At 39.7% G+C, this 13,243-nt stretch overlaps 1 protein-coding gene across 5 annotated transcripts in view; it reads right to left on the reverse strand.

The window, feature by feature from the left end:
- TRIO (trio Rho guanine nucleotide exchange factor) overlaps positions 1-13,243 on the reverse strand; it is a 373,539-nt gene that overhangs the window by 146,738 nt on the left and 213,558 nt on the right. For all 5 annotated transcript variants that reach the window (XM_060774659.2, XM_067467537.1, XM_067467536.1 and 2 more), the window contains exons 17-19: positions 7,283-7,474; positions 5,054-5,203; positions 1,277-1,391 (exon numbers count right to left, since the gene is read on the reverse strand). In XM_060774659.2, the coding sequence (XP_060630642.2) occupies positions 1,277-1,391; positions 5,054-5,203; positions 7,283-7,474 (457 nt within the window). The remainder of the gene's footprint in view (positions 1-1,276; positions 1,392-5,053; positions 5,204-7,282; positions 7,475-13,243) is intronic.

The following is a 13,243-nucleotide window of genomic DNA, read 5'->3' on the forward strand; positions in this document are numbered from 1 at the left end:
GTATATATAGTATTTGGTTCTTAAAACATCTGAGTAAGGATTATCACATCCACTTCTCTGACAGACTATTCAGATAAATTAACATAGGAAATGGAGAGAATGATCAGCAACAGTTACGAACAAGTAACAATGACAGATGACATGTACACATTCCACCAAATCTTTCGTATTATTCTAGCCCAGTGGTTTTCAACCTTTGTTCCTCCTGGTGTTTTGGACTTCAACTCCCAAGATTCCTAACAGCTGGTAAGCTAGCTGGGTTTTCTGGGAGTTGAAGTCCAAAAAACCCAGAGGACCAAAGGTTGGGAAGCACTGTTCTAGCCATACAAATTCTGAATAACATGCATTAAATATTTACATGGCTCGTACCCAAAGCAATACATGGCAGTCAATTTGTTCCTGCACGTTGCTTTCTAAATATGAACTATAGCCATTCTGGGCTGTCACAGTTTATGACTAATTTATGTTAGTTTATAGCTATATTAAAGCAGAGAGCAGTGTGGTGGATTACGACCTAGGAAGATGGTTCACATTCCCATTCAACTATGAAAACCCACAAGGTGTCAGTGGGCAAGTCACACCTTTTCAATCTCAGAGGAAGACAAAGGTAAATTCCTTTGAGACAAATCTTGCCAAGAAACCCCCGCGATATGTTCGCCTTAGTGTTACCATAAATTAGGAATGACCTGAAGGCATGCAAGATGTTATGCTGTTTTTAGTTTTTAATAATAATAATAATAATAATAATAATAATAATAATTTTATTTATATCCTGCCCCCTCTTCCCAGGGGACTTGGAGCACCTTACAACATAAATAGTACAATAAGTGCAATAATATAAAATGGCATAAACTATTAATAACACATCCAAACAATATAAGACAATATATAAAATATTTTAAAAATATTGTATGTATAGTTTTTTTAAAAATAACGGTTTTTCAAAAATCTGTGTAAATTGTGCCAATGTATTACCAGAATAAACATAATTAGAATGCACTTGCATTTGTGATTTAATAAAATATCTAGTCTTGAAATATTTCTTAGCACTACTATTGTCTCTCAACAATGCCATAGTTTGCACGCAGTGCAAGTAACACACCCCCACTGCACTTTGAATGGCTTCCAGTGTCCAAACAACATTCACAGATGGTATGTAAGAGATTTTCAACTTTTCTTCATGTCCTTCTTGTATTACACACAAAGAAGAAACCCAAAAATCATATTGCTGTTGAACCATATTCAAATCAACCTGTAGTGAATCGATCGTGCTTACTTTTGACCTGCTGTTCAGGGGCTTTGATGTGAGTCACCATTCCTGGCATGTTTACACTATTCCTGTGCAGGTATTTCAGGAACACATCAGCGTTTCTCCTAGCTAGCGTGCAAGCCTGAAAGAGAACAGAGAAAGACATCAATACAAACATGAGCAAAATGAAGCTAACTTAATCTGTCATCTTCAGGCAAAGCAAATAGCTAGTAGCTCAAATGTTATCTATATATGTAGTCTATGAACAGGAAGAAAAGTTCACAGGTATCAGAACAAGGTTCTGCAGCACTGTTGATGCCAGTTCCTAACTTCATCCAATATAATCCATTATGTTCTGCCATCAAAAATGTTGAGTTTTCTCCAACGGCATGAAAGGGGAAGAGCACCACTAGATGTCACAACCTACCCAATTAAATGAAAATATCTTACATCTTATAAGGAGAGCTTCTATAGATAGGTTCTTCAGAATAGAACTGAAGAATGCCACCCATCATGTTAACACAATACCAGGGAAAACATTATCCCACTCACAGAGACAGTGGTTGGTCGTATTTTCAACACATCAGTATTCAGCTTTCAAGAAGTGAAATAGACTAAATCCTTTTATAAAGCTTCACATACATGTTTCCATGCTGTGTTTTTCTCTTATCCCTAATAGGGAAATGGTTGTTTGATGCAAGGAGCTGCCCTGGCTTATTACATATCTCCTAGCATCTATAATTCGCAAATTACCTAGCAGGCACATCATTGCTGGAGAACATATGCACTCCAGGCAAAACCAAAAATCACTTAATTGGCCCAAGTTTTAAATGGCATTTATGCTAGCTGTGGAAATTTAGAATTCAGCAGGTAGAGAGACAAAGCAGAAATAGAAAAAGAAGAGAAAAGAAGCAAAACTAAGCTTGGCTATGAAGATGAATAAATAACCTGGCAATATAGTATAAGCGTGTCATTTACTTCCAACACTGCTTCTCAGGAACAAGAAGGTGATCTATTATCTAAGTCAGGGGTCCTCAAACTAAGGCCCGCGGGCCGGATCCGGCACTCCAAGGTCATTTACCTGGCCCTCACTCAGGGTCAACCTAAGTCTGAAGCGACTTGAAAGCACACAACAACAACAACAACAACAATGCTATCTAATCAGCCAAAAGCAGGCTCACACTTCCCACTGAAATACTAATAAGCTTATATTTGTTAAAATTGTTCTTCATTTTAATTATTGTATTTTTAAATATTTTTGCACTACAAATAAGATATGTGCAGTGTGCATAGGAAGCCATTCATTTTTTTTCAAATTATAATCTGGCTCTCCAACAGTTTGAGGGACTGTGACCTGGCCCTCTGTTTAAAATGTTTGTGGACCCCTGATCTAAGTAAACTCCAGGAGTGTGAATAGACTAAAATCCCAAGCATGCAATTGAGTAGCACAGTGGGGGGTTTCACTTTTTAATGTTAAGTGTCAAATTGAAAAGCAAGAGCATGCAAAAAACAGCATGCAAAGTACTGCTTGAAGGCTTCCTTCCTACTCCCTTTAACGTAGAGAGACAGCCTAAGTAATAATCTCCTATACTATACACTAAGCATTATGCAGTCACCACAATATTTTCTTACCAGTTCCAACATGTTTACCAAAGATTCCTTTCAGGTATCTGTAGCACTTCATTTCCGTTTCTGCCTAAACAAAATAGTCTTCCCAAGCAAAAACAACTTCTAGTAGGAAGACTAATTGAACAATGACAAAATAGTGGTGGAAGCTGAAGCGGCTGAACTCCCTACTTGATCAGTGTTATTTATAAATGAAGGTTACTCTAATCCACCAAATGCGATGACATAATACACTGGTTAATCTTTAAGGCGACACATGAGTCTTTGCAGTTTTGGCAAGCAGGATCTCCTATAGCACTATCAAGAAATTATAAAAGTGGACTTGCTTTCATGTTATTTGTACCATCAAGCAGCCTGAACTTCTAGTGCTTTCCTCACTTTTTCTGCCTTCTGCTCCAATTAGCTAATTGTCTAGATCTGACAGTTTTTAGTTGCTATTCTAAGAAACCACAACCTGCTCTTTTTTTGCTATTTGTCTTACCAAAGCATCTTCCCTCAGCTTTCCAAACTTTGCTGTGGAAATAATACTCAAGGAATGAAGACGTCGAGTTACATATAGCAAAATATGAGCAGATTCTGTTTGTGCATTGAGCCTTCTGCATTTGTTCTTTCCACCCACCCACATCCTAAATAATTTCACAAGAAACTATAGTAGGACTTTTAATACTTTTAATATAGGTGGGGTAAGTGAACCTTATCATAAAGGGCACCAGGACTTTGGTGCAGCTGGCTGGGAGTCAGCTGCATTAAGATCACTACTGACCAAAAGGTCATGTGTTCGAAGCCAGCCTGTGTCAGAGTGAGCTTCCAAACAATTTGTGTAGCTTGCTGTCGACCTTTACAGCCCAAAAGACAGTTGCATCTGTCAAGTAGGAACTTTAGGTGCTGCTTATGTGGGGAGGCTAATTTACAAAGCCATAAAAATCTCCAGCAAGCATGCAAAGAATGAGGAAGTACTTCATCAGTAGGTGAAGTGACAGCTCCCCTGATGGCCAGAATACCCTCGTGAAAAAAAAGCTGAATGTTAAATAGCCTCTGTGTGTCTGTCTATATATGTTGTGTGTCTATGGCATTGAATGTTTGCCATGTATATGTACATTGTACTCCGCCCTGAGTCCCCTGCGGGGTGAGAAGGGCGGAATATAAATACTGTACATAAATAAATAAATAAATAAATAAACAAACAAATAAAACTGCTTCTGCAGAACTATCTGCACAACTATCATAATGTTGTGCAGCGGGTTTAACCACTGAGCTGCTGAACTTGCTGACTGAAAGGTTGGTGGTTCAAATCCTGGGAACGGGGTGAACTCCCGCTGTTAGCCCCAGCTGCTGGCAACTGAGCCGTTTGAAAATATGGAAATGTGAGTAGATCAATAGGTACTGCTTCTGTGGAAAGGTAACGGAGATCCATGCAGTCATGCTGGTCACATGACCTAGGAGGTGTATACGGACAACACTGGCTCTTCAGTTTAGAAATGGAGATGAGCACCAACCCCCAGAGTCGGACATGACTAGACCTAATGTCAGGGGAAACCTTTACCTTTTTCTCACTTATATCAGTGTTTTCCAAATTCTATGTCCGAGGTATTTTGGACTTCAGCACTCAAAATCCCTGATGATTGTCCAAAGCAATGGAGACTTCTGGGAACTGAAAGTCCAAAACATCTGGAGGAGTAGAGATTACAAATCATTGAATTATATGATATTGTATCTCTCTTTTGCATCTGCTAATCATTTTTTTTCCATTCTCTTTTATTCTGTTTCTCGGTCCTTTCTCTTTATATCTATCTATATTTATACAAGATATCTATCTATACTGTATTTATACAAGAAAATCTATCTATCTATCTATCTATCTATCTATCTATCTATCTATCTATCTATCTATCTATCTATCTATCTATCTATCTCACAGTCACAAAGTGTAGTTGGTATTATCCCCAGAAACATTTGGTACCTATATACAGAAAATGATATCTGCCATTCTGTATACATAACTACACTCATGCCCATCAAAAACTATTTGGTACAAGGATTCTTGTGCAGGAATCGGTCACTTAGCAAAACAGTCCTTGTGTGAAAGACTGGTGTATCTTTGTTGTTCATTCCATTTTTGGAAGATTTCAGACCAAGCCTGATAAGCAAAGCATTCCGCTAGAAACCCATCACAGTTACCTTCAGGAAGGCCTCTTTCTGTTCAAGGTGTTTGCTAATCATAGGAGTCACATGGTCCGTTTCCGAGTTGGGACCCAGCTTGTCAGCTCCTCCACACCAGTCTTCTTCCCGCTTGTATTCTTGTTCCAGGCTTTCCAGAACGCTGCATACCTATCAGCCAATAATAGGAAAGAGAGTTAAGTGTTTCCACTGAAGGATGTGCACTGAGCTGTCAGCATTAAAACAGTGTATATTTGCCTCTTGTCTGCAACTTGATTTGATGACTTCCTTAAAGTTCAGTCTGGGTCAATACTTCAGATTTGATACCAGGAACTCCTTTGCCCACTCACCCCAATAAAGGAGAAGACACCTCCTTACCACAGCTTAGTTTGGATAAAGTCAGTGGATGCTACAGGTGTCATAAGATGTCTCTGAGAACATGAGCAAACACATTTTTTTTAACATTGACACACTTTGATTGCTCCAAGCTGAAATTATAGTCAGTCCCCAAGTTATGAACAATATAGGTTCCGTAGGTTTGTTCTTAAGTTGAATTTGTTTGCACGTCGGAACAACACACACACACACACACACACACACAAGCCATCCCCTGCCACACAATGCTGTGGCCCAGTCTGTGTATATGTGTTTTGTATGTGTATATATGTGTATGTATATATTTGTGTATATGTGTATATATGTGGTTTTGCACTTTTTGGCTTTTAAAGTCTCTTCTGCTGTGTTTTTCAGTGTTTTTATGAGTGATGGTCACTAGTTGGCCTGATAGGTGTATTGTGTCCAAATTTGGTGTCAATTCATTCAGTTGTTTTTGAGTTATGTTAATCCCACAAATGAACATTACATTTTTATTTATATAGATACACACACACATATACACAAATGCTTTGGGTAGCCCTGTAGTGTTTTTTGCTGTATGCGCCCCTGTTCAGAGAATGTCATCTCACTTTCTGTCCTTGTGATAGTTGAATTCTTAAAAATTTGCCTTGTTGTGGAAACAAGGATTAGTGCTAAAGCTTCAGTGGAGACACTTCTTCTACATGATAACTCTTTCAGGTGTGGATTTCCCTTCCAACAGGTAGATTTCTTTCACTTCCTGTTATCTCACCACCCTTTTATAACTATGAATCATTTGTAAGTCGGATGTTTGTAACTTGGGGACTGCTTGTACTGTCAATACTTCATGGTACAAATGAAAACTTCTCTTTAGCTGTTTAGTTAGAGGCTGGTTGCCACTGAAATTTAAAGCCTTGCATGTCTTCTTCCTCATCCACTAAAATATAATACAACACCCCAATTCCTACACTATTTTTGAGAATAATAATAATAATAATAATAATAATAATAATAATAATAATCTTTATTTATATTCTGCCCGCTCTCCCCATAAGGGCTCAGGGTGGATTCCAACAAAAAAAGGCAAAAATGAACAGGACTACAACTGCCATTCTGGGTTGGTGCTTGTGGAAATCATAGACCAAACCCCCTACATCAGTGGTTCTCAACCTGGGGTCCCCAGATGTTTTTGGCCTTCAACTCCCAGAAATCCTAACAGCTGGTAAACTGGCTGGGATTTATGGGAGTTGTAGGCCAAAAACATCTGGGGACCTCAGGTTGAGAACCTCTGCCCTACATGCTATAAAGCACATGATGGGAGGTCAACGTAATATGTTTTCCTTCGCTCACGCCACTCCATTGGTTGCTATGCTCCTTACAGGGAGATTCCAGTTCTTCAGAATGTATATGTTAGCATTACTTGTGGAGATGGGGAAGAAGTCTATGGGCTGCTGCTTTGAGATGTAGCAAAAATGTGAAATATCAGACTTTTATGGGAGCAAGAACTCACCAAATGAGAGTAGTAGAAAGCAGGCATTCAGGTTTCTGAGCATCTACTCCATGAAATGCAACCGCTCTTTAGAAAACTGTGTATTATGTTTCATACAAAAACAAACTGCGCTCACCTTACAGAATAACAGTGTTTAGGAAGCTCTGAAGCTACTTATACAAACACATTTGTCAGCTTTTAAGTAGCTGTGCAATGTCGGATGGCAGCATACAAAATAAAGCAAATGATCCAAGTCTATAAAATGGAATTACTTTCCCTTATTAAACCGAGCCCAATGAATCGGGCTTTAAAACTAATCTACTACAAAACCACCTCTGAAAACAGTTTATCAGTAGCTATTCTCTCTGGCTCGATAAATCGCTCCGCAAAGTACTGTTCCCTCCTACCTGCTCCGATGTTTTATAAAAGGCCACAGAGGCGTTCACAAGCTTGAGTCGGTCTTCCATCTTGAGCATCAGTTGCTGCCAATGGGAGGCCACCTTCTCGGCACAGTCCCTGATCATATCCATGTCGTAGTGATTAGCCTGCAGCATCGCCTCGGCTTTCTGCTGCACCTGCAGTGCACTCTGGTGTGTTTTCTGATCAAATGGAAATAGAACATGCCCATTACTTGACAAATCCACTCAGAATGTTTTCAGTTTATCATCAGCCCCTTGCTTTCTTTTTCTTTTGTATATAAAAGAAAAAGGGCAACATTATTTGAGCAATAAAACTGCAATCACATCACAACTAGTTTCACAAACCACACAAATTGCCTGTGTCATTGCACTGCCTGCTTGGTTCAACCTACCAGTTTTGAATAAAGGAAATGAGTTCAGGAGGAGGGGAAAGTCAGCACCGTAACATTCTACAATCATAGAATTGGCCTTTGGGATCCTTATTCCTTACCATTATGGATATTTTTGAAGAAACACAGACCAACAATGTATTGTGTAATGTATTGTCGAAGGCTTTCCTAGCCAGAATCACTGGGTTGCTGTGCGTTTTTCAGGCTGTATGGCCATATTCCAGCAGTTACAGTAAGTTGTAGCAGGACCGTGTGTGTATGTGTGTGTGTTGAAGAAAAACCTTATGATAGTAATTATTATGTGCAGCTGGTAATGTAGGTCAACCAGCAATCTTGGACCACACCCGATAGGGTATAACTGTATGGGTGTCATAGGGTCTGCAGTTGATGGTGGTTGGTGATGGAAGGGTTAATGTGAGTATTAGTTCTAGGGCGTTTGGTGATCTGTAAGTGGGAGTTCATGAGTGAAAGCAATTAGAGGTGGAGGTGTGCAGGAGATGGGTTGCAGCTGGGTGTTACTGAATGTAAGGAGCTAACCTTGGGACTGATCTTTGGGAGAAAAGTGTTTGTTGTATTTTGGTGGTGGATACTGCTGGTTTTCCCCCCAGGTCTGTTGGATTTTTGGTATCCTGACCTGTCTCCTGTAATCTTGGAACCCTGGAATCTTGAACCTTTGGACTGGCTTTTGACTACGGTATAGACTCTTGATCTCTGGACTTTGTTTATTGAACTCTCAGTGTTTGACCACTGGACTAGACCCTTTTGACCATGGAGTTGTTTTTGCTATCAGTTTTTGTTTATTCTGTGGCTGAGTGCTATCTTTATGTTTTATATTTTGGTCTATTAAAACAGCAGCAAGTAAGTGCTGTTTTAATTAAACTGTTTGATAAAACTGGGAGTTTGGTTAATCTCTTCCTAAATAAGGCAGAGCCCTGGCAACTTGACAATGGGTTTTTAGAATACAGTTCTGGAGAGCTTCTTCTCTGAGGAGATCTATGCTCAACGGCTCTGCTCTGAGGAGCAGGTTGGAGAAGTCGTTATGCCACTCTAAAGGAGGCTATGGTAGAATAGCTGCTTGCTCAAGGTTTATGTTTGCTTTCTCATTTGACTTGATAAAGATGCCTTATTTTGTGTTACTTACAAAGGCTATGTAAGTTTCTTGCACTGTTTGTTTTTTGTTTGCAGCATTGCAAGTTTGTATTTCATCTTTGCTATTAAGAGTAAATATTTTTGTTCATTTCTACTCTTGTCTGCGAGTCTTGTGCATGAAACATGGCTAAGATCTGCTTGCTGCGCAACAGCATTCTATCCTAACGTTACACCTGCTTCTGTATCTGGCATCGTCAGAGGTTCTGTTGTAGCCTGCCGGGCATTGGATAAGCTTTCTGAGTGCAAAGAAGATGAGGAAAAGGATGATGGGTTGCAACCTATAGTGTCTGAGGAGTCTGTGGAAGATTGCAGGGGCCTGGAGAGAGATGTTTGGGAATCTCCAGGCCATTCCAAAGCAACGGGAGAAAATGAGATCAGTTCCCAGGAGAACAGGCCAGAGTGGCCTTCGAAGGAGAATGTGGGAGATGAAGGTTTTTCCAGATCAAATCACCTTGAAATTCGGAGGTAGAATGCAAAACAAAGACAAACTCATTTTTCTCAGAGGGTTAGAGATAAGGAGAGAAAAAGCAGGTGTGTGCAAAGTAATGTCATGGGAGGGACTGAGGCCTTTTAAGTGGTTTCTGGGCTCTCAGGCCTTTAGTAGGAACAATGTTGTAAAAAGGGGAAATAGCTCCTGGTTTCTAATCCTAAGTTCCTGGTTCCTATATTTCAAGATTCTTGGTTTGATTTCTGTTTATGACTTCATGTTATTGGACGTTTTACCTTTTTTGTGTTCCCGTTTTCATGTTTATGGATGTAACTTTTGAACAATATCCTGCTTGAGGATTCTTTTGCTATGTATTAATTCAAGTCTCTGTGGGTTGCTTTTTGATGCCTTGGTTCAAAAGCTGTTGAACTCTTGATCTAGCTGGGAATTACTTTTTGTACTTTTGCTGCTTCTTTTTTGACTTGCCTTTTTCCTTTTATACATATTTATTAATAAACATTTACTTGTTGGATTATCTTATTGTGTGGTGTTGGGTGAAAAGGTGTTCCTCTGAAGATGCCAGCCACAGATGCAGGTGAAATGTTAGGATAGAATGCTGCTGGAACATGGTCATACAGCCTGAAAAACTCACATCAACCCAATGTATTGTTTACAAATGGTAATTAAAATATGTGTCCCCCAACCACAATGACAAAAAAACTGAGATCCTGCTCAATGACCAAACTTCCTCTGTTTAGCCTCTCAATCTTGCTTCCCAGCCTGAATGTGTGGAACTGAATTTCCACACAACAGTCCCTTGCTATGTATACTTTCTGCACTCTATTGTAAGACCTTTGGGGCAGGAATCTTCTTCTCGTCCCCTGCCTCCAGCTGAGTATATATCAGTCTGCAATGTAGATTGTAACATTTACTTAACAGCAGAGATTGTTACTATTTACTACTCATCCATGAGGATCCTCTGATGAAGTTGCATAGCTGATGGCACTCTTCTGCAATGTTTTCTGATGGAAAATATTGTTGTGAATTTTCTCAAACTCCTTTCAGAACATTCCAAACACAATGCAACACATCTAGGCAGAACTGGCCCTGGTGCTGAGATGCAGTTCTATGTCAGCGAGTACAGGCTTGCATTTCAAATATTGTCTCTATAGATAGCAACGTAAACAATGAGCTACCTAATTCCCAATTGCCTGTCTATCTTAAACAACAAAGAGGGTAAGAGCAATAGCAAGCTTTCTTCTTTCTAACTCCATTTCTGTGAATGGCTAACTATCTGGGGTGCCTTGGCAGCTGAAAATGTCCATAATATTGTGGTGAAGACAGACTAAATCCCCATCCCCAAATAAGAGTCATGTGTTAGTCCTTTAAATAATCTAGATCTATTCTACACACAGCTGAAGCAATATAGCAGTGGGAGAAGGCAAGCCCTACAAAACAGAACTTAGCACCAAACCGGACTATAATTAAGGATTCCAGGTCTAGGTTCCCTTTAGGATTACACATTCTTTAACTCAATTTATTAACAGACTCCCCTGTACTGGGAGTCTGATTGTAACAAACACTGAATGTTTGCCTGTGTCTGTTTATATGCTGTAATCTGCTCTGAGTCTCCTCGGGGAGAAGGAAGGAATATAAATAAGTTGTTGTTGTTGTTATTTGATACACAACAAGATTAGTACACAGCAAACACGATCACTATGGTAGCTTTTGTATTCGATCACACGTCGGACATTTCCCAAGTGTCTAGGGCTATGTTACGTAGGGGCAAATAATGTATGCAGATCCAAGTATTGATTCTATGATTCTAAGCAGGGTGGCATTTAACAGCTGACAGATGGTAATTTTGTTAGCACCAATTGTTTTTAAGTGCTGGCCAGGGTCTTTAGGCACTGCACCTAGTGTGCCAATTACCACTGGGACCACCTTTACTGGCTTGTGCCAGAGTCTTTGCAGTTTTTATTATTATTATTATTATTATTATTATTAGTAGTAGTAGTAGTAGTAGTAGTAGTATGACCCTGCATACTATCTCAACAACAACAGACAAGAAGAGATGTTATAGTGTGCCAGCATCAAGGTCCCAGATCAAACTACCTCTTCAAGATTGGGAACACCAGCTTTCTAACTTGTACTTATCATCCAACATGACAGCCATTGTATGTGCTACCATGACTGTCATGTGACCGTTTGCATATGCTTATACTGTTTGAACATGCTTGTGCAAGCATGTTCAAATGTTCTTGTGCAAGTACATTCAAACAGTCACATGACTTTTGGAGGGCTCCAAATCTACCTGGGAAAGGTGTAGGCCACTATAAACGTCCAAACAAAGGTACGCATAGTGGGGCTTCTACAGTGTTGCACTGTCTCCACCACCAGTGTGTTGTTTCTGCTAATACAGCATTTCTTTCTTTTAAAATATGAAGTTTCATATGTTGTTAGTGATCCCTGCACACCATACCAGAGCATCCAGGGAGCAGAAAAGGATATCTTAGCAGATCACTGGATAATTTGTTGAGGATCTTTATTTAAAAACAACAAAAATTATCCCTATGCTGTGATAAAAGCTGGGACAGAGAATACCAACATTAGATTTGAGCTCCAAAAGATGTTGATATTTTTATGTTTGGTACTGACCACAAATTTCAGAGTTTATAAGTCTTTCACTATATATAATTTGCACTCAGATCTGCTTGGTGGACCTTGAGATTACAAGTAAAAGCTAAAGAGATCAAACAAGCTGAAAATGTGCACTGATATATTTTCTTATGACACTCATAACAAGGGTGTAGGCTAGGTCAGTATTTATAAGCAATCGGCTCACAACCACAAGAAGAAGCCATTTAGGGTCCTTCCATACAGGCCCTATAACCCAGGATATGATCCCAGGTTGGTTTTCTGTGAGCTTCCAAGGCTGTCTGGCCATGTTCCAGAAGCATTCTCTCCTGATGTTTCGCTCACATCTATGGCAGGCATCCTCAGAGGTTGATGGATCTGTTGGAAACTAGGACAAGTGAGGTTTATATATATGTGGAATGTCCAGGGTGGGAGAAAAGACTGTCTACTTGAGGCAGGTGTAAATGTTGCAATTGGCCACCTTGATTAGCTTTGAATGGCCAGACAGGTTCAATGCTGGGCTGGTTGCTGCCTGGGAGAATCCTTTGTTGGCAAAACATCAGGAGAGAATAGCTTTTGGAATATGGCCATACAGCCCAGAAACCTCAGCAATCCAGTGATTCCGGGCTTGAAAGCCTTCGACAACGCATTGATCCCAGGTTTTCTGCTTTAAACTGGATTGTATGAATCCACACTATCAGATATTCTGAGATAAACAGAAAATCTTGGAACAGATCCTGGGATATAGGGACTGTCTGAAAGTCTTCTTTAAGAACGGTGGTCAGAAAGGGCAGCTATGTGGATCCCTATGATGTTTGGGTTTTCAGTGCTTTAAATACAAGTCAGTGTAACCACAAGGAGATCTTGCTTAAGGATGTCCTGGAATGTGTGTGTGTGTGTGTGTGCGTGTGAAGGAGGACAAATCAAATATTCAGGGTTGAAACCCAACTTTGCTCTGGAATCCTTAAATATAACGGGTGTATATCCAACTCTATCACAGTCTAGCAAAGTGCCCCAATTAAAACGACTACACATTTATTTCCCTACAAGGACAAATATCTACAGGGAAAGAATGTCATACAGAAAAGTTACCAAAGCTGTCAAGAGTGAGGACACACACACTGCAAACTGTGAACAACAGAAAGGGAAAACAGAAAACTCCACAGAACGACAGTTGAACAGAAGGCATTCGCAGAAGCACCACGGATTTCTGAAAATAAAAAGCTTCCCAACGAACAAAGCAAAGGATTTTATTTCCAGCTTCATTAAAAGCATTCGGCCTTAATACTTACACTAGGAGGACATTTATTCTACATCACTGGTTTCAGTACAACCCAAATGTGTTTT

This window comes from Anolis sagrei, chromosome 4 (assembly GCF_037176765.1).
Source record: "Anolis sagrei isolate rAnoSag1 chromosome 4, rAnoSag1.mat, whole genome shotgun sequence".
Classification (NCBI taxonomy): Eukaryota; Metazoa; Chordata; class Lepidosauria; order Squamata; family Dactyloidae; genus Anolis; species Anolis sagrei.